The following is a 25,474-nucleotide window of genomic DNA, read 5'->3' as shown; positions in this document are numbered from 1 at the left end:
AAAGTCCACAAACTTTACGTCACCCCACTCAAAACGTGGGTAGAGTCAAACATCACCATGTTTACTTGCACCACGCCTTAAAAGACCGGAATTTTCGTCAGTTTTTTTTTCTGTTATTTCTTATTCCTTCAATGTATGGTTTAATTTTATTTCATATTGAAAAAGGGCAATCGCCTTTGTAGGCGTGCGACAAAACGTAGGCGATCTTTTTCGTTCTCGATGCATCGCTTAACCTACTGAAGAGAATGTTCGGCATTTTCCACATCATGGTCTTCGATCACAAAGCGGCAACATTCAATTATTGCTTGCTTATTTTATTAAAACTGGATTTAAACTTCAAAATTTAGTAAGCACCTTTGTGACTATCGTGTGAAATTTAATAAGGGATTAGAATACTGATAATTTTTGTCATATGTGTTAGGGTTCTAATGAGTGGAGTTTGTCATTTATAGGCCATGGAAAACATTTAATTTATTTACTTATGATTTATAATAATATATTTAAACGAAAGAAAATAAATTAAATACTATTGCTACTTTTTTTTAAATGTATATAAAGAATATATTGTTAAATCAACGTAGTTATCAGAATGTATTGATTGATTTTGGCAGCGTTAGCTTATACCGTTTTGTGCGAAGCGTGTTTTGTGGATCGCTATAAATTAAAAAGAAATTCTCTGGCAGGATTTTATCTTGACTGCTTTGCTGCAAAACAATCATGATTTCTCACCATTCATTTCGACGAAGGCCTATATTTAGGAGAATATATCATATAAACGCACACAAGACCTCAGAACGGTGGTATATTATGTATCCAATAGCATTTTATCTCCCATTAATGGCGCGAAAGACAATAAAATTAATGTTATTTTTCTTATAAAAACATTAGATATCTTACTTTTTCCCCTTACCTATCCCTCCCATCTAAATTATAAACTAACAAAAATGACATAAATAAATCTCTTCTCTATACGATACGTTTGATTTTTTCAGATTTTTTTTTTTTTTTTTTTACTTTTATGACAACAGCCGCCTTGACATTTTTTTAAAGTTTTGGGAAAACATACCATGTTACCAATGCTTAATAGTGGGCGGGTTGAATGCCGACCACAGGTTCTTACCTAACTCATGTTAACCAAAACCGGAACGGGTCCCACGCATTGCCCTTGAAAGATATTTTATTCGCTGCTCTCATTATTATCTTTTTCGTAACATGCATGTTACATATTTTCGTACACCTCTCTCCCTTTTAATATTTTTTTTCCTTCAATTTCTTGTTTCTTTGTTTCCTTTTTTTTATAAAATAGGTTACATATTTATGTAAGTTTGTATGTCTTAAAAATGAATACACCAATGTTTATTAAAACATAATTCAAAAAATTTTGTATAGATTTTTTAAAGAGTTTTCTCTGTCAAAAAGAAAATAAACTAAGTGCATGGCTGCTTTGTTTCTCTGGAATGATACTATAATTATTTGATATCGCAAAATCAAGTCCCTGTGACAATCAATTTTTAAAATAATCAAGCAATAAATAAATAAATGACTTAAGTTACATCTACGTGTTTACCAAAAATGTGATGACGCACTTAGAAAGTTGGTTAATTATTTCATTGAATTATTTTTGTACAAAATTTTTGCCAAATTATGAAGATCAATTTCACAAGTGTTTAAACGAACAGATTTTTTTTTCTACATTAAATTCCACTCACTAAATTATGAGCATAAACTCATTAAAAACATGAACTTATCATTAAAACGTTTCAATGTTGAAATAAATTTAGTGTCTATATCGAATATAAAATTGGTATTGATTTGAATGAAAAATTAATTCAGTTTACATGTACGTTATGTATTTATAATGAAAAAACGCTAAGTCCGTGTTAAAAAAAATTTTTCCCTTGGAAACAAAAACTCTTTAAAAAGATATTTATGTTATAATTTAATTTATTCCAACACCCTTAGCAATGAAGGTAATCTTCGGGATAAACACTCCCTGAAAGGGAATTTTTTTACATAAATCAAAGACAATCGAAATATCATTCATTAATCAATCCACAATCATTTTACAACTGTGCTTAAAATATATTTCGATGTAAAGTTTTGTCCAATCGTTTATTAAGCTGCATATCTTATTTATTCAGAATATATATAAATATATATTTCTTTTGTGTGGTTTAGTACTAGATATTCTTTATAAACCAGGCTAAATGTTCCCAGTCATTTTCAGATATATCACATATTTTCGAACCTATAAAAAATTTAAAAAAAAATCTCTTCTTATCTAATATTACTACAAAGAGCATTATGTTAAAATAGGAATGCAAAACTGAAATGAAAAGTTTCTGCCAAAATGTAACGATCCATGTACGGTAAAAGATGGCGTTTCTGAGAAGGCGTTCTTTCTCTAGGTGGGCATGAAATAAACAAATTCTAAAAAAAAAAGAAGGGGATTGACAGGCCCGACAACATATTACACGCCCGACTTTGTATTCATAGCACGAATTATGGTAAAAACACGAGATAAAATAATTCCTGACTTCTTAACGCTGCTTGAGCATCTATTCATCGTACCATTATCATTTAGGACTATGTTTACATGCTTGGATTCACTTCTAGAAAACTTTTTAATAGTAGAAAAGCTTTGTTTAAATTCAAAATTTTTATTATTATTATTTTTTTATGTAATCTTTCAGAAAGTTTATTCTGCCTGACTCTATTGATAAAATTATAATACCGGCTGAATATTTACTAATGTCTTATTTATTTTTTATTGATTTAAAAATTGTTTTGTCAGTTTCAAGACTTCCTTTTATTCAGCAACTTGGCCGCAATGTCATGGTGGTGAATTGAAGACTGTCACAAACCTCCATTCATACTTACAATTTTCTGTAACTTAATGAATCCATTTTAGGCCAAGCATAGAAAATTTATAAAATGTGGTATTCTTTTCATTGAAATATGCTTCAATGACTTTCATTCAGACACAAAAATAAATTCGTGCATGAATTTTTTTTTATTTAAGAAATGAAATGGTGGTTATAGGAAGCATTGCCCAAATCAATAGACAAACCATTTAGTCGAATACCAGTTTTTGCTTTTAATTATTTTATTTTTTTATTTATTAATTTTTTAATTTTATTTATTTTTTTAATTTTATTAATTTTTTTAAAAGAAATTTCTTTTATATTTGTATTAATTTGTATTTTATTTACAAAACTTGCATTATAAATAACGTAGGATTCATCTCAAATGGAATAATTATACATTTTCAAAAAGTCGAATGCGCCAATAATCGTTTTAAGTTAAGAAACTAGTTTAACTAAAACCTTAGTTTTAAACTTAAGAAACTAAGTCTAAAAAATTGTCAACAGAAAGTAATGATTCAATTGAAGCGTTAAAATTGAATGACTCATATTTTATAGATAACCCTTGGACAACAACGGAAAAATAAGTGGAAAATATGCGTCACTGTGTTCATAACAAAAATATTTATTTAAATGGTGGACCTTTAGTCGAAAAATGGTTTAAAAGGGAATATTTATCTCAAAAAATAAATTGATCTTATTACATTTATCTGTTGAGTGTGGTGCGAATCGTTTATTTGCTGATGTGGGATTACCACTTTTCTAACATTATTGTGATCCACATTTTTCTCTCTTCCATAAGCCGCACTTTTTAAAATCTACAACATAAATTTATTTTATTTTATTTTTAATTACAAAAATATTTTTGAAAAAATTGTCTTTAGTAACTGTTTTCTAATTCTATTCTATGGAAAATTATAGCTCTAAGTCCATGTGAGGAACATAATCTCATAATAAGTACTCTATCCAAAACCTTGTTTAGACAAAAAAATATTCTTTTCCCCTTGACATTATATATCAACCAAATGTTAATTTGAATTCCTATGTCGAAGAGTTTCTTTCTCAAAACCCTGTTATCTCAAGTATTTTTTCGAAATAGAAATTGAATTTTTTTCACAAAAGTCACAATGTAAGTTTATTGTAAACCAATTCTTTTCTATTGAATGCATAATTATTTTTCTCTTACTTTTAAAAATAAAATTATCATTGTTGCATTTAGACTTACAGTCTACTATCATTACATACATAGTTATGAGTGGTTATTCTGATGTTTCACATATCTACTTTTTAGAGTAATATTTCTCGGAATATATTTTTCTATTTTTACAACATATTTAGTTTTGATTTTGTTATCTCGAAAACTGGTGATATTTCTGAAAGCAAATGTTAACAAGCTAAGTAAAAGCATAATAACCAAATCCGGTATTTTCTCTAATATGTACTCTTTTATTACTCTATATTTATTGTTTAAAATAATTTATATTATTTTAAAATTTATGGAGATTAAAAAGAAGTTTTTCATTTTTAAGCCAATCCTTAAATGGCTGTAGTTGAAAAGAAAATGAATACGAAAAAAAGAAAAAGAAAAAAAGATAGTACCTCTACGTACGCAATAAACTTCATGCTGTGGTTAGAATTAGATTTGCATGATGTTCCGCCGTTGTGACTGGTTTTATTCTCTTTTTGAATTATTACTTCCGTTAGATTGCAATATTTACCGTATAATGAGTTCATGATTCGCAAAACAAAATGCTGAAAAGTCGTAGATTTTTATTGTGTTGAAATTTCAAAGTTAACATACCCATGTATAAACAAAAGAAAATTTGCTGCAACGTTTTGTACTTCTAGAATTTGTATTAGTTAAAGTTATTTGTCGAAAAAATATTTTGTCTTTGAATGTAAACTAACCTCTATTGTAATGTTTCTTTTTCATTGTTATTCATAGGGAGCACTGTTTCAGCAATTTTTCAAGATTGTTATTTTATATGGTATGTCAGGGGGAGACTTAACTGTAATTTCAAAATATATTTCATTCCTAATTATCTAAACATCGCTTTTTAATTTAAGCTACCACAATGTATTATGCTATCTCGAAAGATCCATTAAATTGTATATTTGATTTTTAGAAAATTTTAAATAATGAAATTATAATAATTAAAATTTATGTGGCGGTACAAGAAATATTTTTGGATGCGTATTCCGTTAAAATTCGAATTTTCACCGTGCGAAATTTTTTTATTCGCTATATTTTGACCAGTTCTCTTTACAAAAATGTCATTTTGCGAGGGAAAAGTACTTAGTATAATATTAAGTAATAATTTTTTATGTGTAATATTATAAGTAATTATTTATTAATCCGTACAAACAAGGCTCTTAATTGCCAGTTAGTTTTAAAAAATAACCTGAAACAATTTCACTGCACAAATTTATTCCTTTTCATTTTTAACGGTGATCATTCGATTTTTTTTAAAGATAATATAAATAAACATGTATTTTTTTTTTTAAATATGTGCTTACAAATCCTCACTAGATAGCGCTAGTTGTAGTGTATTATCTTCCCAATAATGTAAAAGAAGGTAGGAGATGAAAAACGTTCCCTTTCAGTGTGTAGGTAAACCACGTGACCCGGCTGCCGAGACTCGACGGTATGAGGCTAGCCGGTGGCCAAACCAGTTTTGGGGGAGATCGCACCTCCACAACATCACGCAATGTATTTAAGGTCCTGATGTGATGTCAGCAAAGTTTGTCCGAATTCAGAACCAGCCGGCAACAACCATACGTGGCAAACAACACTATTTATTTGTTATTATTTCACAACAACTGATGTTTTGACAGTTTTAACTCAAACGTACTCACAAGTGCGTGGAATAAAATAAAAATAAAATGTATTCCTTTGTGAGAGGTGCTCGATTATTCGTGAAAGGTGCTCGTGAGCCAGAAGATCCGGATAATTTGCCTGATCCGGCTGATGCTAACGGGACAGATCATCATCATCACCTATCTGTCTATCACCAGTCCCGTTCACAAATGGCATCTGCCTCTCAAGAATCGAAAGAAGTTTTCCGGACTGCCCACAATAGATCAGGTCTCAGGACCGTACATACTTCCCGAGTGATCCGGAAGACTACCACCCTGACAAGGGGCGATCAGAAAGTACCTGTCCGGACGTCTGGCACTCAACATGAAGCCATACGGTCGTCATCCGCTGCATCGATGACCTCTTCTCTTGGGGGGCGTGAAAACGGCACCCAAACAAAACATCTGACGCATCATAATCTTTCAAGTGTCAATCATCATACCATTAGATCAACGGATACTGTGGATAATGATGTTCATGTTGTGAAAAGAGTTCATAAAAATTATGATTCTAGTGATTCCAGGAAAAAGATTCGTTCCAATAAAGTAAGATCCCAGTTTTATTTATTTATTTTTTAAACAATAAAGTTTATTTTCACTTTAAAACTTGTGAAAATAAATCTGGAGAATAATATTTATGGTAAACATATTTGTTTCAAATGAATTTAAATAGTGAAGTAAATTAGATTTGACAGTCAAATAATAATAAAGATTAGAATGAACCATATTTTTGTAGGGAAGTATAGGATTTATGAAAATACCTAATATAGGATTATGATTTTTGTAATTAATTTAAAATGAGGAGACATTTTGCTTTAGTATCTTAACTGTCCTTTTGAAAACTAATAAAACCTTTTATTATTTATAAAGCTCTTTGGAAATAAACATTTTTTTTCACCTTTTATAATTTATTTTCTTTTAGAAAATTCATACGGTTATTAAATATCTCCATGAAAACTAATGAATCGAAGAATTTAATATAAAGAAGCTAACAACATTGGAAAATTATATTCCTTTAAATGTGTTATTACAATTTAATAGGATTAAAATAAATCTTATTTGTAAAATGTAATTCTTCAGTTGGTTTAAAAGAATTTTATAAAATATTAAATATTCATTCATTTAAATTATTTGAAAGTTTTTTTTAAAAAAAGGAAGAAAAAAAATCATTTAAGAAACGTTTTGACCCTATTTACTTTAAAAAGTGAAGTCAGTCTTTTTGCTGTCATAACGGATTAGCGCATTATTTATTGTTGAGGTGATTTATCAGTGACACGATTCTCTTCAAAAGGCTTCTCTGGTTACCATAGCAATGCATTGATAATTAGAAGATAAGATTTTCATGGTCACTCTTAGGGTGTAGTCCCAATTTTAATACATTTTTTTTCATAGTATTTTAAAAAAAATACTATCATTTTGAATTCCTGTTCACGTTCCTGTAACCGAAACAATTTTTTTTTCTTCAATTGTTCATGATGTATACTTTTTCATATTAAATTACTATGTAAGCTGTTACTCCTTTTATTAATCCATTTCTTTTAAATTCCAATTTTGTATTGCTCTTTAGACGCATCTTAGAGTCAGCGATGAATATTTTTACCCGCGATTGACTCATTACGTGTAACTCGTTCTTTATTGAAATCAAATTCAATTACAGACATGTTAAGTGAAACATATTACGGATAAAGTTAGCAAGAAATATTAGGTTCATGGAAAAATAAATATAATTATTTTCTATACTATTGCAGCTTTTATAAGCTGGAACGAACTTTGAACTTCCATCTATAATAATAACAAAATTTGATGATCTTTTTTTTTTTTCATTACTTAACTAGCTTTATTAATTAATAATGTATTAATATTGATGTAGTTTATTTTTTAAAAAGACGCAGGACGTAATTCTGGACAGTTTGTTTGCATTTTAAAATGAGAATTACTTTTTCATTGAAGTAAATTACCTATTTAGTAAAGGGTATATTTTCGAGCATTTAAAAATTCGCAAGCTTTATTTTCTGTAACTTGATGTCAATCCTTATCTGTTGTATCTTTCAATTTTTTTAGCCAGCGTACTTGACTACTGCTTGCTTTTATTTGCTAAACGTAATTTACATTATTAGCGTGAATGGGACTTAAGTTGTCTTCGTTATTTCGTTTCATCCGTTTTACGGTCCAAAAAATATCTCTCCCTCTGAAAATTACAAGTTGTACAGATTTTAAAAAATACAAATCTCAGCGTGTTAAAAAAAAAAAAAAGTGATTTCTCATTTTGGTGCTTCTAAATTGAGACTTCAATTGTATCGTTTGATCTAGCCAATTGTCCAGTTTGCAGTCATAATTAAAATAAGCTGAGGCCGTGGCAAGTACTATACTAATTAACGGGCCCCAACCTTTTCCCTAACAATAAAATTAACATTACTTTCATTTTAATGAATAAAAATTTCTCCAAATTACAACTATGGTCATATTAAGGTTTGTACTATTCTATACGCATCATGCATCTTGATGCTGCATTCATCAGGTGTTAAATTCCTTCTATTGCGTTTATACATGTGATGTGTATATACATCCTGCGTTTTCCACAGCAGATAAATGCAGCCTTAAATTTTAGATTAAATGAAGCACTGATCTCTAATTATGAAAATTAAGACACAAATTAATCTTGAATAAAGTATAAAATTGCAAGTGTAGAAGCTTTAAATTGAAATTTTTTCAATATTAATATTTAAGGGGCCCCTCAAGTGCCCCTTCTGTCAATGCTGTAATCAGGCCCTGCAACTTAGCATCCCCTAATTCTCGTAAAAAAATAAAAAAAAATAATAATAAACATAAATAGCGTATTTTCTGAGACATTTGCTTCGATTAAATCGTGAGAGGAATTCTGTTATCCAATTCGCTGATCTCTCATTGAGAAGTGATTTTGCAATCGATGTCAGGGACAGGTAGGAAACTTTTTCGAACCTTTTATGGGCGATAGTGTAGAAGGTGATTCATCAACAAATTGTTTCATCACTGTGCCCTCCCAAATTGTGTTGTACGATGATTTGAATTGCAATTGGTCTTTTGATTTCGTAATTCTTGACTTACTCTTTTAAAAGAATATTATCTTGGACTTTGAATTTAAATATTTAACATAATGTTTAAATTGATAATGCGTCCTTTTTAAAGGGTAGCTATTCGAAACGCACTCAAAATCCCGCTTTAATGTATACATTGCGCCAAACTTTGCCAGCACGGTTCTAGGGAGATTGGGAAATAGTACATCTTTTAACATTAACAATATTTAAACTTTAAAAAAAAGTAAAACATTCACAAAATGTTACTTGACTTTAAAAAAAAAATGCCGAAGTTTTTCTTACAACAAAACGATGAAAGATGTGAAAAATTAAGTAAAAAAAAAATGGTGCTCTCTCAATATATCTAATTAAGTTATTTCTCTACCCATATTTTATAAAAATATCTTGACCTAATTCTATTTCCTTAAAATATCCAAAACATATGCAGAACAAAACACATAACATACTGTAATAGAACCTGTAATTTATATAATTATGTATTATTTTACAAACATTCCAAGCTGAGAATTTTTATAGGTGTAAATATTATTTGTATTGTCATTTATTATCATTAATACTCTTTTGTACACTCGTTAGATTTTGTTCGAAAAATAAGGTTATTTTAGTTTTTGTGGAATCGCTTTCCTGTTTCCTTTACCTTTTGTATCTTTTTTTCCAGTTTAACATTCCCTTTTCTCATATTTTATGAAGGTTACATATTATCTCTTAGTATTTATTTTAGTCGCGACCATTGATTGAATAAAATTATTTGTCTTTGGCGGGGACCGCTTACTTAAATACGGATGTTATTTTTTTCAGATTTTTTTTATATCACATTGTGCAACTAAAATCACATGAAACTACTAAATCTGGTTATTAAAAAAAAAAGAAGAAAAAAAACTATTGCATTCTTTTTTATGAGATACGTTGACATTTAAAGAAAGGATCATTTTTAACATAAGTTCAAAAATCATGAATTCTTTTCGTATAATTTGTTTAAATATTGCACAGTTAGGGCTATATCGAGGACATTTTGACAATTATTTCATTTTATCCCGAATATCAACAGTATTGCATCTAAGAGATTTTCCTTACTAAGTTTAGAATAGGGTAAACTAACCAGTGAAGGGAACACTTAAGCTTCGCTTGCCTTTTGAAAAATCATATTAATTTCAAAATTCGTAATTTTAGTTAAATGACAGTGTCAACGTATTGGTTTCTAATTGAAAATTATGTAATAAAAATTGTAGAGAACTTACATAATATTGTTTTGGAGGTTCAAATAACCAGTAGTAAGAAGACCAAGTGAAGGAACAGCTCTTGCCAGTGAATGAACACCCATTAAAGGAACACTTAATTTTGGTTATTTTTTAATGCTCTTTATGAATTTATAAGCCATGCAAATATTTAAAAACAAGCCTATTCTTGAAATTATAACATATAAATACTTGGAAATGTTTAATCATGAATTGAAAATTAAAGTGTCAACATATTAACACATACTGTTCATTCACTGGGAAATCTATGCCCAGTAAAGGAAACATGCCTGTTCCCTCACTGGTTAGAAGTTGTTTTTCATATTTTTAACATACTTTTGATGTGGAGCATAGCTAAAGGTACAAGAAAATTAAAGTTTATCTTTTATTTTCATTAACTTCGAAAAAAAAACCAGTAAAGGAACACTTGTTCCTTCACTGGTTTTTCATCGTTTGGTGATCTGGATTTTTGTCATAAAGTGTAAATTAAAAATGCTACTGAAAAAATAACCATCAATGTTCCGAAAAAATTACGAAATTTTGTGTTACTTGTTGAAATCGGTTACAAAGGCACGCTTTTTTTTTTTGCTTATATCTTCAGTCGACAAANTAAATACAAACACTCACCTTATAATTTTTTCAAAGAAAGAAGGTGTTGCAGAGATAATAACAATTTCAAAAATTTTTCCAGAGAAGTCTATTGACCAGGTAATCTAAAACATTGCTAGATGACTTCCTATTGTTTTGGCAGTAGGCTATCGTTACCAATCAATCTAAAGAAAAACTTTCAAATTCTTATTTTTAAGCAATATATATGAAATGTTCCTTCACTGGTTGGTTTACCCTACTATGTTATCATCATAAAAAAGCGTTTGAAAGCCTTTTTGTCATCCTTACTATCAATATTGAGTTAATTATGTGTTTACTTACATGGTTAAAAAGTATAACACCTTCGCTCCTTCTCCTTAAGTAACAGTAAAAGATTACTTTTAGACATCACTTTAGTAAAAAAGTTTATTATTTTTGTATAACTTATTTAGATATTACACAATTAGCTAAATCGAGGAAATTTTACCAATTATTATTTCGTTCCATCTTATTTCGAATATCAACAGTATTGCATCAAAGAGTTTTTATTTACGAAGTTAAGAATACGATGTCTTATGTTTATTTCATCTTTATTTAGTTATTTAAAAAAAAAAGCGTTTGAAAGCTTATTTACAATTATGATCTTTATCAATATCGAGTTCATTCATTGTTTACTTACCAAGGTAACAAATATTGTACCTTTGTAACAACACAAGTAACAGTTTTTATTTATTTAGTTTCCATATTATCTGGTATTTACTTATAACTGCGACTAAAGCCTACATTGAAATCATACAGTTTCATTTTAAATTTGGATTTTTATGTTGGTTTAAAGTTAGGTGAGCATAAACCTTTGGGCGCAGAACTAAAATAGGTGAATTTCTTCACTATACAGTTATTAAATTTCATGTGATTTCATTTAATTACAAATGTCGCGCTAGAGCTGTTATCTTAAAGCGACCATCTGAAATTCCTCCTTAGAAATACACTTTTATTTTTTTAAAAAAAAAAAGAAAAAAAAGGACTATCCCACATTTATTGTCAGAACATATTATTTTAAATTTTAATAATAAGTTATCGCAAGTTCACCGAAAGGTTAAAGCTTCTAAAAGAGCTTAAAGCAGTGTTATTTTTTAAGCTTATCTTTGGCAACAGCTTTTCAACGTAAGTGCGTAAAGTTTGTCTCACGCTGATTTTATTTATATCTCTCCCTTCAGCCCATCGCTAATGCGCTCTTAGATAATCAACATTAAATTGGATTATTTATGTTTTGCCTTCTTTCTTAAAGAGCAATATTGCTTGTGTGTGTGGAAATCATATGTATGTAAATGAGGTGAGTGATCTATCTAACCATTTCAGTTATAGTGTTGTTGGAATGTATATTGTTCGGAAGGAAATAATGTGCCGGCGATGATTTTGGAACTCCGCCGTTAGCGACCCCGTATCCATATCATCTAAAATGTGATTCATTTTAGTTAACTTGCTAGGTTGGTTAGTTACTCAGATAGAGTGTCCATGAATTTGAACTAACACTATTAATTAAAAAACTATTGTTAACTTTATTATTTCAAAAATCTTTCGTCGAAATTGTGTCAATGTGTAATATTTTGCAATGTGTGTATATTTGCGGCGTTTTTTTTCCCTTCTTTTTTTTCTTCTTTCAAATTCTTACGAATTAATTCACAGTTTGAGCTCATTTGTAATGATATGAAAAAATAGAATTCCCTTCTTTTAGAAGTTAGTCTAAAATAAGTAAAAAGGGGGGGAAAATTCACGTTTTATGTGGCATTGAAATTACTTTTTATCTCCCCGACACTATGAAGCCACCAGTACCCAAGGTTCGTTGGATAATTCGGCCTCCAAACATGCTTTGTTGTTTTGAAAAGAGAGAGAGAGAGAAAAAAAGCATTTCTAGGTATTATTGGATATTTGCGGATGTACACACGAAATAAGTATACCCCATCTTGCTTTATTTCACATTTCATTTTACGCTTTCGGAGCGAAATAATAACTCATCAGCCCTTTGTTTCGTTTTTTGATTTATACAGTTTTCCAAAGGAAAGTGTTCCATCACAGAGAATCATGCCATTTCAAGGTTTGAATGTGTTACATTCCGACGAAGAAAAAAATTTTGTTGTTGTTTTGTTTGGATACTGTTGTTTTCGTCTTAAAATGATTATTGTAGAGTGGTTAAAATCAATAAAAAAGTGTCTGTACACTGTGAAAAATAAATACTAAATTTTCACGAAACCTTCTTTGCGTTTGACTAAACCGTTTCCTATTTGTTGCGAGCAAGAATTTCGTCACAATTTTAGATACATTTGGCTATTTTATTTCTTTTCCCTCCAAAAAAAGACAAAAAAACTTGTTGCGCATAACGTATTGAACTTTTCTAATAATCACTTAATCGTGAGCACTATATAGGCGGATCAATGTCGCTAAAACGACATGAGAAAGACTGGTAGAACAGAAAGATAAATTAGACGAAGAGGGATTCAAACACAGGGATGGTGCGAGACCAACTTCTTGTTAGTCCTGTCTGCTCTATCGTCACTTAATTTTCGATCGTCCATTTTTCATTCTAGCTAACAATCGCCAAGAAATGATTCTCAAAATTAATTTTTATTAATGAAAAGCTTAGTTGTTAAAGCTTATATTTAAAAATTTAAAGCATGATGAATATATATATATCTATATATATATAAAAAAATTTTATTTATTTTTTTTTTTAAATTTATTTATTATTATTATTATTATTTTTTTTTTTAATGAACATGTGGCAGTAAGCTATTGTTACCAATNACTTTATTTTTTTTTTAAAATTTATTTATTATTATTATTATTTTTTTTTTTTTGAAAATCCACTTGCACTCCACTTATACTACGTGTTTTTAAATACATAAATCTATTTATTTTTCGGTTCTATTTTTGTATTAATTTTGCCTATCCTTCATTCTTGTAACTGTCATAGAATTGTTTGAGCGTTACATCCGTTCTCATGACATTTTTGGATGAAAATAAAAACATGACATTGGCAACAATTTTTTTTTATTTACTTGGCGAATTTCGAGGCCATTGTATTACGTATTTATGTAAAAAAATTTAAATAACTATCTTTCTTACTATTTTTTCGAAAATAAAAGAATATTAGGACTAAATGAATTTAATTATCGGTTTAAAATTTCAACGTGTATGTACTACTAATCTTTAATTTTTTTCTTCTTCCCTAACTAAACTTCTAAAATGAATGTACTAACTTGTGTAAACTAGTGCCCACTTCGAAAATGGGTACATATCGGATTAAAATATTATTTAAAAAAAAAAAAAAGATCTTCAAGACCATAGGATTTAAAAGCACTGTCCTATGCGATATTAGTATTCTCAGAAAAATCGATTAGTAATTAATTCATATCCTGGATATTTGCTTTAAATTTAAGAAAGGTTACATTCTTCTTTTATAGGGTTCAATTCGGCATCTTTCTTACATAACTCATTGAATTTTCTCAGGTTCAGCACACTCCAATATCTTTATCGCTTAACTCTTCATTTCCGACATGCGCACTATTGAATGGGGCCTAATTTCAAGAAGATTTAAGTCGCGTTGCTTTCGATGTAAAAAATTTTAATTCCACTTTAAAATTTTACAAATTAAGAAATAGCAAAAATTATATTTCCAAAAAAAAAATATATATAGTAATAATAATTATTTTAGTAAATAAAATTTGCATGAGAGAAAGCTATCGTTCAAAGGATCAGAAATGAATTTTTGATTTGCTCAATGACTTTCATTTAAAGTTATCTTCTGTTCAAAACTCATTTTATTTATAAAAACTATAACAGATTGCACGAAAAATCAGATAAACAAAATGGATTCATTATAATACCATTATTTGCGTTTATTGAGTCCTGTTTGTCCCCTCGTTAACAATTATTCAATTATGAACCTGTCTCACGGCGGTGTATGTATAAAGTCATAACAATTTAAGTCAAATTCATTACTTTCCTCCAAAAAGTCCTTTTATATCCTCCTACGTTAAATTGCTGCTATTAATTACCATTTCCACATCAGATCCCATTCATTTTCTACTCTCTTGTGTCTTTATTTGGCCATCTAATTCGCCAAAATCTATCTGGGTTAAGTGTGGCAATTTTCATCAGATCTACCTGTGAGCGAGATTTTTTTAAATTTTTTTTTTTTATCAGGTTAGCGGGTGACAGAAGATCTTTGATTGACAGACAGGGATCAAGTTTTCCTTTGCTTTCTCTTAGGTTCATTGTTTTATTTTGATTTCATTTTCACTGTCTTAGTAGTAATGTAAGTGCGTGACAGTCATAACACAAAAAGCTTCAGACTTACTTAAATCGCAGAACCGTAACACTATTTCCTGAGGCTCTTAATGAGACATTTTTTTTCCCCTTCTTTCTCTCTCACCCCCCTTTTTTTTTCACTTCCCTTGTTGACATCTTACATTCAGTAGTTTATTCTCATTCGTATTTTTGAAGTTTAATTTTGTTATTATAGTGTCTTATTCTTATCTTTCCTCGATGAAAGAAGTTTCTTACTTAGACCCGAGCCGTTCTTACTGTTATCGACACAAAGCGCAGTAATAATTAGCAATTAAAACAAGGTTATAATTTACAAGTAATTTTATTATTTTATATCCGTCGATGAGCCCCAATTTTGAGTTTACGACAACCCATGTTCAACTCCGCAATCTTGTAATTTTGAGCCCCATATAGAAGGCACGCTTGTATCATGTATTTGGAGAAATTTACCTTCGTGGAAGACTTTTTGATGGAACTTACCCACATTTGCGTAAAATGGAACCACAAAAACCTCACACACTTAACCTGACGGCAAGGGAACTCTAACCATTACCAATCAAACTGTATCACTGAGGATATTTTACGACAGAACTGTGGTCAGTGCGAAATTCGTATTGACTAGCCATCGCTGGGATTTGAACCCGGCTCACCTCATGGGAAAACGAGTGCTTTATCCCCACACTGCTCAAGTAATCTATTTGTACAAAATATATTTTTATTTATTAAATTGAGAAATAAATAAATATAATGGAAAAAATAATTTATCTAGTGTGGAATTTCTAGACAGAAATGTTTATTTTTTTATGAGAATGTATTAGGAAAGATGTAGAAAAGATCAACTTCTTTTGTATCTGCGATTTTATCTTACAAAGCACGGAAATCGTGTTTTTATTATAAAAATTAAATTCTTGCACTTTTTGTAATTAATTAAGCTTTTTAAGTGTTTGCATAAAAGATATTTTTATAGCAATGTTAATAATAATTTTCTGATAATAATGCATAAAAAAGAGAAATTTTTTTAAACGGATTCTGTTAAATAATTTATTATATCCATTAAAATGTTACCCTCTTTTTTGACTTTAAACTATTTTATAGGTTATGCATAAGAGCTCATTTATTTTTGCTCTGTTGATTTTATGGTTCTAATGCATAAAGAAAATAATTTTTAACCATGGCTATGCTATACTCATTTCATTTTTCAAAACTGTCGAGCATTTCTTCTTTCATATTCACTGAAATCTGTTTGAAACTGGTTTTACTATATTCAATTTCGCACAACCGAGAGCAATGTCGGTATCATTCTTCGGTAAATTCCAATGTCGGTAAATTCCAATTATTATTTAGACAGTCATGCCTGAGTGATCTCATCAGACGCTTCCTTCATGTGTTGTTATTCGGACAGACAGTATCAAATTTAGTTAAATCCACATGCCATTCATAAAAAATGTCTCTATGAAATCAAAATTCTTGTCACTTTAGAAAAAAGTTTAATTTAAGTGGCATTGAATGCATTGTGTATTTTTTTTTTTTTTTCCATAAGCAGTTTTGTTAGGTGCAATTTTAAAATTCACGCTACAATTATTTTCCGAAATTCAAGCTTTTATGGGAATACCATTGATTAAAAAAGTGTGCTGCGTTTTCTGGGAAACCTTATTTTAATTTGAAATTCTTTTGCATTGCTTACATACCGAAAGAAGTCCCGTCGGTAGTTTCATTACTTTAATTGAAATCACTCAAGCGGCCTAACAAACCACCTTTAAAAATTAGGTTAACTATGTCTTGAATTGATTGGAATAAAAATAAGATCAGATTTATTCCAATTAGTTATTAAATTGCGTTGTCTACTTATTAAAATAACATCCTTTTAATTCTTGATATCGATGTGTAGATTGGAAATTTTGGTTGATTTTATTAAGGGACTGCAATTAATTGCCTATTTATAATTATTGTTTCCTGAAGAACTTTCCCTCGTATGTTTACCACTTTTATAACATTTACATCGAGTCGTTCAAAAGATGTATGATCTATTACATGATTTATGCACATAATCTATTTAAATTACTAATTCCCAAATAATGATGAATTATTCAATTATTTTACTAACTGTAATTCAGTCAGTTTTCTGTCTGCAAAATTGCTGTGAACCTTAAGAAGTTATTAGTTACCATTTGTTAAAATGTAAAAATTGTCAATGAGCAGGCAATTTTTAACGATTTTACTTTTAACTATATTGAATTCAAAGAGAAGTGTACTTATGACAATTGACGGTAGTTATACTAGTTTTTATAGAAATTAGATTTAAATGATAAATTGAGTAAATTGTAAATATAGATTTATTACCAGTTAAAAGAGTCAAAGAAGAGGTTCATCTCAATGGGTAAAATGTCCAATATTCAATATTATAACAGCTTTAAAATTTATATTGAAAAACATACTGATTTTAATCTTCAACTTGTTTTATTTTGAGAAAGAATTTTTTTCTTTTTAAACTGTTTCTTGTTGAGATTTTTTTGTCACACTGGCTTTCCGTATAAATAATCACTCACGTGTTGATGAATTCTCGATTTTTCTACCATGATTTCTAAGTGTTTTAGTTTATCCTAAATTCCTTCATCGATATGTCATCGATTCTTCGTCGAATTTGAAAATTTCAGTTATTTGTTTAGAATGGCATTATTTTTTTTTTAATAACGGCAGGCACTGAACTTTCGTTCTTCGCCTTAGAAGATGCCGGAAGTGTTGCTCATTTATCGTTACCCAGTGGGCACCTGAAAACCAAAGTCACGGATGCGAGCAACATTACTCACGCCACACTGCCACAAATACCCGTTCATAGGGTGGGCCACATTCATACATTCACACATCAGAAGACAACACACAGAGAGAGAAACATCCATGCCCAGAGCGGGATTCGAACCCGCTGCCATTGGCTTCGTAGTCAGGAAAGCTAACCACTCGGCCACCTGGCCGGCAGAGTGGCATTATCGTTTATGCCAATTTACAATTTTGTAAATTTGTTACTAACGTTTTGATTATGAATGTTAATTTGTTGTTCAGTGAAATTAACTCTTTAATTTATGATTGTGTATTGTAAGCGCTGTGATATATCCTAATGTTTTTGTTTTAGATCTCAGATATTATTACACATCAAACAGATGAGCGAATTAGCGCAAAAGAAGCGCTTCTACGGTGGGCACAAAGAACAACAGATCGCTATCCCGGTGTGCGTGTTGGCGACTTCACCAAAAGCTGGAGAGATGGCCTTGCATTTAATGCTATCATTCACAGAAATAGGTATTTATTTCTTGTTCAGTATTATAATACACACAAGCAGGGAGAGCTCAGGAAACACCTCCTAGAAAAGAGTAGGCCTCTGCACGGGTTACCATAAATATCCTTTAGTAGTCCAAACGTAATGACTTATTTCGTATTTTCAACCACTGCGCATCTTAGTACCCCGAACGTAATGACATCTTTCTTATTTTTCATCAACTGCGCAGTTAACTTCGTCACATCGGACTACTAATTTGATCCGTGCTGAGGCCTTCCTTATTCTAGGAGGTGTTGGCTCAGGGCGCTTGCCTTCCAATACAGGAATCTACTTCTGGCTCACACAGTGCTGACGTATTCTTTTAACCCTCTGTATTTTCCCCCTGATTCTATTTAATTATTTTATTGCAAATTAAACTAAGAATACTCTTATTTCTTTTTAAAAATTTCAAAACTATTTATTTTTTTACCTTCATATTTCTATGTTATTCTAGATGAAACTTTTTCTTTGATAGACTATCACATTCAGATAATGTTTTTTGAATGTCTGCATAAAACTGCAGAATAATCATTTAGAATGGATTGATGTATAACGGATAAACTTTTAGAACGTAATTTCATTTGGCAATAGCAAAGCAACGCAAAATGATAGAAACAATGATATTCATTAAAATGCCTCAAAAATACAGTATAACTTAGTTTGAAGAGGCAAGTTTACACAATATTTCTAGCCGTTCACATAACACTGAATTATGCAGTTTTGTAATTTCATTAAAAACTGAAATCCAACTATGTTTGAAAAAATATATAAATGCACTTATAGAATAAATTATTGCTCTTGTCTATTATAAAAATTGAATTAGTCTTTGTCAATAAGATCCTTTTATTTTTCAGACCTGATCTCGTCGATTATCGCTCCTGCCTAAAACGAACAGCCAGAGACAATCTTGACAGTGCTTTTACTATTGCTGAACGCGAGCTTAATGTCACAAAACTTCTAGATCCTGAAGGTAAATATTACACTGACTTCTTTATATCTATTCTCCAAGTTTGTTTGATTAATTTTTAAGTCAATTATAACTCATGCAAGCTTAAGTACTTTAAACCAACTATTATAGAACATGTGAGTATGTTTGTCTTTATTTAAAAGAAAAAAATTTTCCCCCTCCAATCTTCGTAATGTGTCATACTTTTAACCATTAGCAGTATAGAAAGTGTTGCATCTTCTTTCAGATGTTGATACTCCAGAGCCAGATGAGAAATCTCTTATCACTTACATATCTTCTTTATATGATGTTTTCCCTAGGCCTCCTTCTCATAACCCATTTGCGGCTGATGACGTGAGTATAATAGAATTTTTCATTAAAAATTTTTTTAATAGTTTCCAATAATCATGAAAAATATTATATTTTATCTCATAGTTTTCCGCGTTATTTAATTATTATACTTTACTATACCTTATTCTGATCCAAGACTAGGGTTTTTCTACATTAGAATTTTAAAAATAAAATGTTGTTTTAAGAGAATATCATAGATGGAAATTTAAGTCTAGAAATTATTTGTTTCAAACAGAGCTGCTGAACAAACTTAAAAGAATGCTGTACACTTCGAGATAATTCGCAAAGCGATTTCTCCCCCCTTCATTTATAAGATGGAATTTTTTTTTCCTAAATGAATTAAAATAAAAAAAACATTGAAATTTCACTACTTAAAATATTTATTTCGTTGCTGTGGTTTAATATAATATACATAAGTTAATATTTCAGTGTAATGTTTATAAGGTATAATAGCTATTCTGAGATTACTTAAATTCTTTAACTGTCGTTTTTGGGCAAATTTGCACCAGAGAATCTTGCTCGAAAACAAATTTTAGATAAGGAGCTGTTAAGTTTCTTTGTATCAGTCGAATTCTTTCGGTTTTAAGGCAATTTTCTTTCACATTGAACTGAATTTGGGGCTAGATATTAAAATGTTTGCATGTTTATAAAACTATAAATCTTAAGTTTTTTTTTTACATGCTTTTTTTTTCCATTTTAACTGTATCATTGTGAGTTTGTCTTTTATATTTTCTTTATTTTTTTTATTATACTCTTTATTTAATGGTTTGATTTGAGGGAAAATCAAATTAAGGACAAGGATTTTAAAAATAAGACAATTTTAAATAATTTCAACAAAAAAGATTTATTACATTTTGTTTCAACATTTGCACTAATGAAACAATTTAATCTTGAAAGAGTTCTGACTTGAAAGTATTCAATCTTTTTCTTAGTTAAAAAAAATTATACTATAGCGCTCCTTTGTTTTGTCTGTATTATAGGCAATTAATGTTATTATTATATCCTATTTCGTTATAATTCTTTGTAATTAGCATGTTTATTATCTTTATCTAGCATATTTGTGTTCATATTAAAAGTGTAATCTTTGTTTGACCCAGACTAAGAATTCTACTAGTAGCTCTTTATAAATTAAATTTTAAATGATGCTTAAAAGGTCAGACTTTGAAAATAAATAACAAAATATTTCCTGTAAATCTTGTATTTTGTAGGAAAAATCACGTAAAGTGGAAGAATATAAAGATTTATCAAGCTCTCTCTTCTTGTGGATGCGAGAATCTTTATCATCTCTTCAGGACAGAAATTTTCCGAATACTTTAGTCGAAATGAAGGTAAAAGAGTATTTCATCATACATAAAAAATACCATAGTCTAAATTATTACATGTCATGAAAAAGATTTAACGTTCTGCGATTTATTTATTATAGTTTAAGGCTCGATTACTGTAATAATTTATTATTTGACCCTTTCTCGTCTTGTGTTGGGCAAAAGCAACATTTCTTTTCTCTTTTCCAGTCATTACTGGCTGATTGTACACGATTTCGAGTTGAAGAAGTACCACCGAGGTTACACGAAAAACAACGATTATCTCATCTTTTCCGTGAAATTCAGGTATGTTTATTGTATTATCTCGAGAGAATATGCAGGGGGTTCTGTAATAACTGCCCTTCATTTACACTTTTGGAATGTTTGTTAAAAATGATTTGATTACTTGTTAAACGGCTCCAAAGCGAGGCTTAAGTATTGTACATTATCAAAATCTAACTTATAGATATTTTCAAATACTTACTTATGTCAGTTAAGGGACAGTGTAATTAAGTATTAAGTTTTTTTTTTTTTTTTTTAGTCAAAATTTTTGGATAAACTAGTTTATATATGCAGTGTATTATTTAAAGAATATTTGTGCACGATTACGACGAATTGAACTACGATGAACTATAATAATAATAACATTTATTTACATAACAGAGGTAAGTTAACACAAGCTGCGGAAGACTGCAGGCAATCCTATTACATGACAATCACGACTATAACTACACTGTATTACAACAAACTTAGGGGAGGCAGCCGGTAGCTGCTTACTTCACACTTTCGATATTGGAATGTGCGCCAAACGCCTTGTGCAAATTAATTCGGCACACTATTCTTAATATACATTTTTGGAATAAAGTAATTTACGCATACATATTAGGGGTCACATGTAAATTTAAATATTGATTTGNAACCGGTTTTGCTATGCAGAGAAGACTGCAGGTTAAAATGCGACTTTTTACGTGCAGAACCGTCAGTGGGTTAATATACATTTTTGAAATAAAGTCATTTACGCATACATATTAGGGGTCACATGTAAATTTAAATATTGATTTGTGACATTTAAATGTGAAAATTTTATCAATATCGTAAAAAACCAAATGGATTGCTGCGGAATGACATAACAAAAACTCTTTATGTTTTATTTGTGTTAGAAGCATTGAAGAATGATTTTTCTTAATAAGTTATACATTTTAAAATGAATTTTAAATAAGTTAAATCAGTTCAAGGATGAGATGCAGTTACTTTTTTAATTCTGAACTCATTTTAACTATTTTTAGTAGCCCCATTATTGGCAAATCTTAATATTTTGAACAAAATTTCTAAAAATTAATACCGAAGGGATGTTTAAAAAAAACTCTGTATTGAAGCATATGTATCAATGAAATATGTATTTTATGTTATTGTGCGTTTTCTGATATTTATTATTTTTTGAAACTTAGAAGATGCACGTAGAAGTTAGTGAGGAGCTTCGTTATGAAACTTTAGAAAGGCTTTGGAATAAAGTTATGGCTGCTCATCAAGAGCGTGATCAAGCTATTCATGATGAGATAGCTAGGTATGTTGTAGTATTTTTTTTAATTCTTTCAATGAACGGAAAATTGTTTTATATTTCAAATTGTCTGTGTTATGTTTTTCAAACAATTACATTCCTTACTTTTTAGTGTTCAGATTAGTAACAGAATGAAATATGTAATGATTTTATCTTATTACTTTCCTGCATGACAAATGAGTTCTTTCTACTATTATTCAGTTTAACGTTAAAGTTTCATATAAACTAGACCAAATTTATTTTTAAAAATACGGGGCAAATTTATTTATTAATTGTATAATGGAGGAGGATAGGGTTTCATAACGTTTTAGAATAGATATTTCTTTTGGAGTTATAAAATCTCATAACTTAAGCAAGTAATTTTTAATAATAAGCTATAATTTATATTTGTTTAAATATAATAGAAATCTTTTGAAAAAAAAATTGGCAAATCTCTCATCCTGACTATCACGAATAACACCAAATTGATTTTTATTTTATTTAATAATGCTTTTATCAAGTATAATATTTATATATTAGGACAGAATTTTTAATTGTCTACTGTATTTGGCACCAAACAACAGTTTTTTAAGATTGGCAACAAAACTGGAAATATAAAAAAATTTGAAAGTAAGAAACAGAAAAGTTAGAGTTCTTTTCAAAGTTTGTTTTTATAGCTTATAGAGTTTAAATGATGTTCAGAGCATTTAAAAAGCAAACTAATTCTGATAAATTGAACTATTTTTTGAAAGGGAGGGAGAAAAACACTATGCGTAAGAGTTGAAAGAAAAATGCATAGTAAATTGTTGATAACACATAAATTTATAAATTTACAACTACTTTTCTAATTTACTTCCCTATTTTTTTCATTAATCGCTCCATCAATTTTATGGGATTAAAAAATTATTTCAGTCTGTTTGATAGGATATCCTTATTATATTGTTTAAGGATCATGCAATGTAAATTATCACTTAATATCTGAAGATGAAATTAAGTTAAATGAAATTACAACTATTAAAGTCTTTAAATAATGTTTTATTAAATATAAAACAGACATATATTAATTTAATCTAGCATAAAATGAACAGCAAAATTTTTTCTTCATAATGTATAGTTAAGAAGCACTCATACAGTTTAACTTAAAAGTACGCATAAAAAACGTTTTAAAAGCAGTTGGAATTGAAATTTAATTTGTTATTACTTCTGTAATAGGCTTGAGAAACTTCAAAGGTTAGCTGAAAAAGTTCACAGAGAGACTAAACAATGTGATGGAAAAATGGATGACATTGAACGGCATATTGCTGAGGTAACTCATCTTAATTTTTTATAATAAATCTTCACTCTTTATAATCTTGGGATGTCATTAAATTATTTCTTCTACTTATTCTGATAGGAAGAGAAAAGAGTTCAACGTCTTCATCCTAATGATGTCAAATATAACTGTGATCAAATCGATGCAGAGCTCAAACATGTAGAAGATAGTTTAAAATCCATGTCCAGGGATGTTCAAACCTTAAGAGATGGCCGGTATCATCAAGCTTTGGAACTTCACAAACGGTACTTAAGATTTCTATTTTTTTTAAATTTTTTTTTTTAGTGTTTTCATAATAAGTAAAACTCATTCATTTTTATTTATTACAATTGTTTTGGAAAATTATTACTTTATTTTGTTCATTTTTCTTTTTATATTTCTAATGTCTTCTTTTTTATAAATGTTATTTGAAATTTTCACTATTCTTTGTTTGCTTTTTTTCTTCTTATTCTCTTATCATGACGAAGTGGCTATATAATGCTATAGTATGGAATTATAATAAAGTTTAAGCTAAAATAGATTATAACTGAAATTAGAACACATCGTGTTCTGTATTTTTGTTACATATAAGTTACTTTCTTTTGACCAGACATAAAAAACTATCAATTTTATCTCTTTTATCCAAATTATATGACTTTGATTAGATGGAGAAAAAAAATAGGTAGGTAAAATTTTTTATTACTAAGCTACTTCTTCTTAAAGATTGAAACCAATTTCTAAATATTAACTTAAAAATGTTAAAAGAATTAATGAGAACATTTAAGAACACTATTTTGATGCTGTCAATGAAAATCATGCACGTAGCCCTGATTTTCAAAGCTCGTATCTCGCCGTGGTAGGAACAACAGGTAATTTTGCCAAATGATGAGGACAGGGTCTATGTCGGTACCCCTTTTCCAAACTCCCACAGCCAATCTATTGATGAGCAGTGTATTGAAACTGCTTTATGCATTATTACTATAATTTAAATCCAGCTCTTATTTTTTATTTATTTATTATTTGTTTTGTATCTACGGTTTAATTTTAATTCTCTTTTAACATTTATTATCAACTATCAATGAATGAAATTGCGATGCACATAAAAAAAATTTTCAAATTTCTTAATTTCAGTGGGAGAATTATGCCCACGGGGGGGGGGGGGCTTTTTGATGGTTACATGAAAAGGAAAATTACCCACGGTTAGCCTGACGGCAAGTGGACTCTAACCCGTTATCCGTCTACCGATGAGGATATTTTACATCAGCACTGTAATCAGCGCAAGCCCGGTGCAGAATTCGTCTTAACGAGCCATCACTTTGATTTAAATCCGGGTTGCCTCATTAGTCAAATACCCTGAGCCACCACGGGTCATTGAAAAGCATTTCTTACATTTTGTTTTGAATAAAAAAGAAGATACTAGCTTTTCTTATTAAATATTTTCACAAATAAAGCATATAAACACTAGAGCCTTGTAGATGTTCTCGTTTCTGCATGCTTTTGTTTTTGCATCAGAAATTATTTCTTATGTCACTTCATTGTTGCTCTTTACTGATAATGTGACCAGTGCAAGTTTTTTTAATTTTATTTTTATACTTTATATTTTCCCAATATATCTTGAAATATCTTAATTAATTTCAACTTCTAAAACTAACTAACAATTTTCATAAAACTAACTTCATTTTCATAAATATACTTATTGCTTCTTAGAATTGAAAATTAATAGAAAATTATTGTGAATTAATGTTGTTTTTGAGTTCTTTATCTTGTATATAGGAATTAGATTTGCAAAACATTT

General features: G+C 29.3%; 1 protein-coding gene across 10 annotated transcripts in view; it reads left to right on the top strand.

The window, feature by feature from the left end:
• LOC107438834 (dystonin-like protein short stop) overlaps window positions 1-25,474 on the top strand; it is a 223,597-nt gene that overhangs the window by 115,775 nt on the left and 82,348 nt on the right. For 6 of the 10 annotated variants that reach the window (XM_043046522.2, XM_071180282.1, XM_016051216.3 and 3 more), the window contains exons 6-13: window positions 18,071-18,237; window positions 19,108-19,223; window positions 19,447-19,553; window positions 20,759-20,878; window positions 21,062-21,157; window positions 22,300-22,415; window positions 23,601-23,694; window positions 23,782-23,945. In XM_043046522.2, coding sequence (XP_042902456.1) covers window positions 18,071-18,237; window positions 19,108-19,223; window positions 19,447-19,553; window positions 20,759-20,878; window positions 21,062-21,157; window positions 22,300-22,415; window positions 23,601-23,694; window positions 23,782-23,945 — 980 coding nt within the window. Of the gene's footprint in view, window positions 1-5,456; window positions 6,267-18,070; window positions 18,238-19,107; window positions 19,224-19,446; window positions 19,554-20,758; window positions 20,879-21,061; window positions 21,158-22,299; window positions 22,416-23,600; window positions 23,695-23,781; window positions 23,946-25,474 lie in introns of those variants that run through there. The other 4 variants (XM_016051220.3, XM_016051219.4, XM_016051217.4 and 1 more) reach the window with 1 other exon arrangement.

Source organism: Parasteatoda tepidariorum, chromosome 4 (assembly GCF_043381705.1).
Source record: "Parasteatoda tepidariorum isolate YZ-2023 chromosome 4, CAS_Ptep_4.0, whole genome shotgun sequence".
NCBI lineage: Eukaryota > Metazoa > Arthropoda > Arachnida > Araneae > Theridiidae > Parasteatoda > Parasteatoda tepidariorum.
Note: the sequence above shows the minus strand (reverse complement) of the source record. Positions and strands in the feature narration are given on the sequence as shown.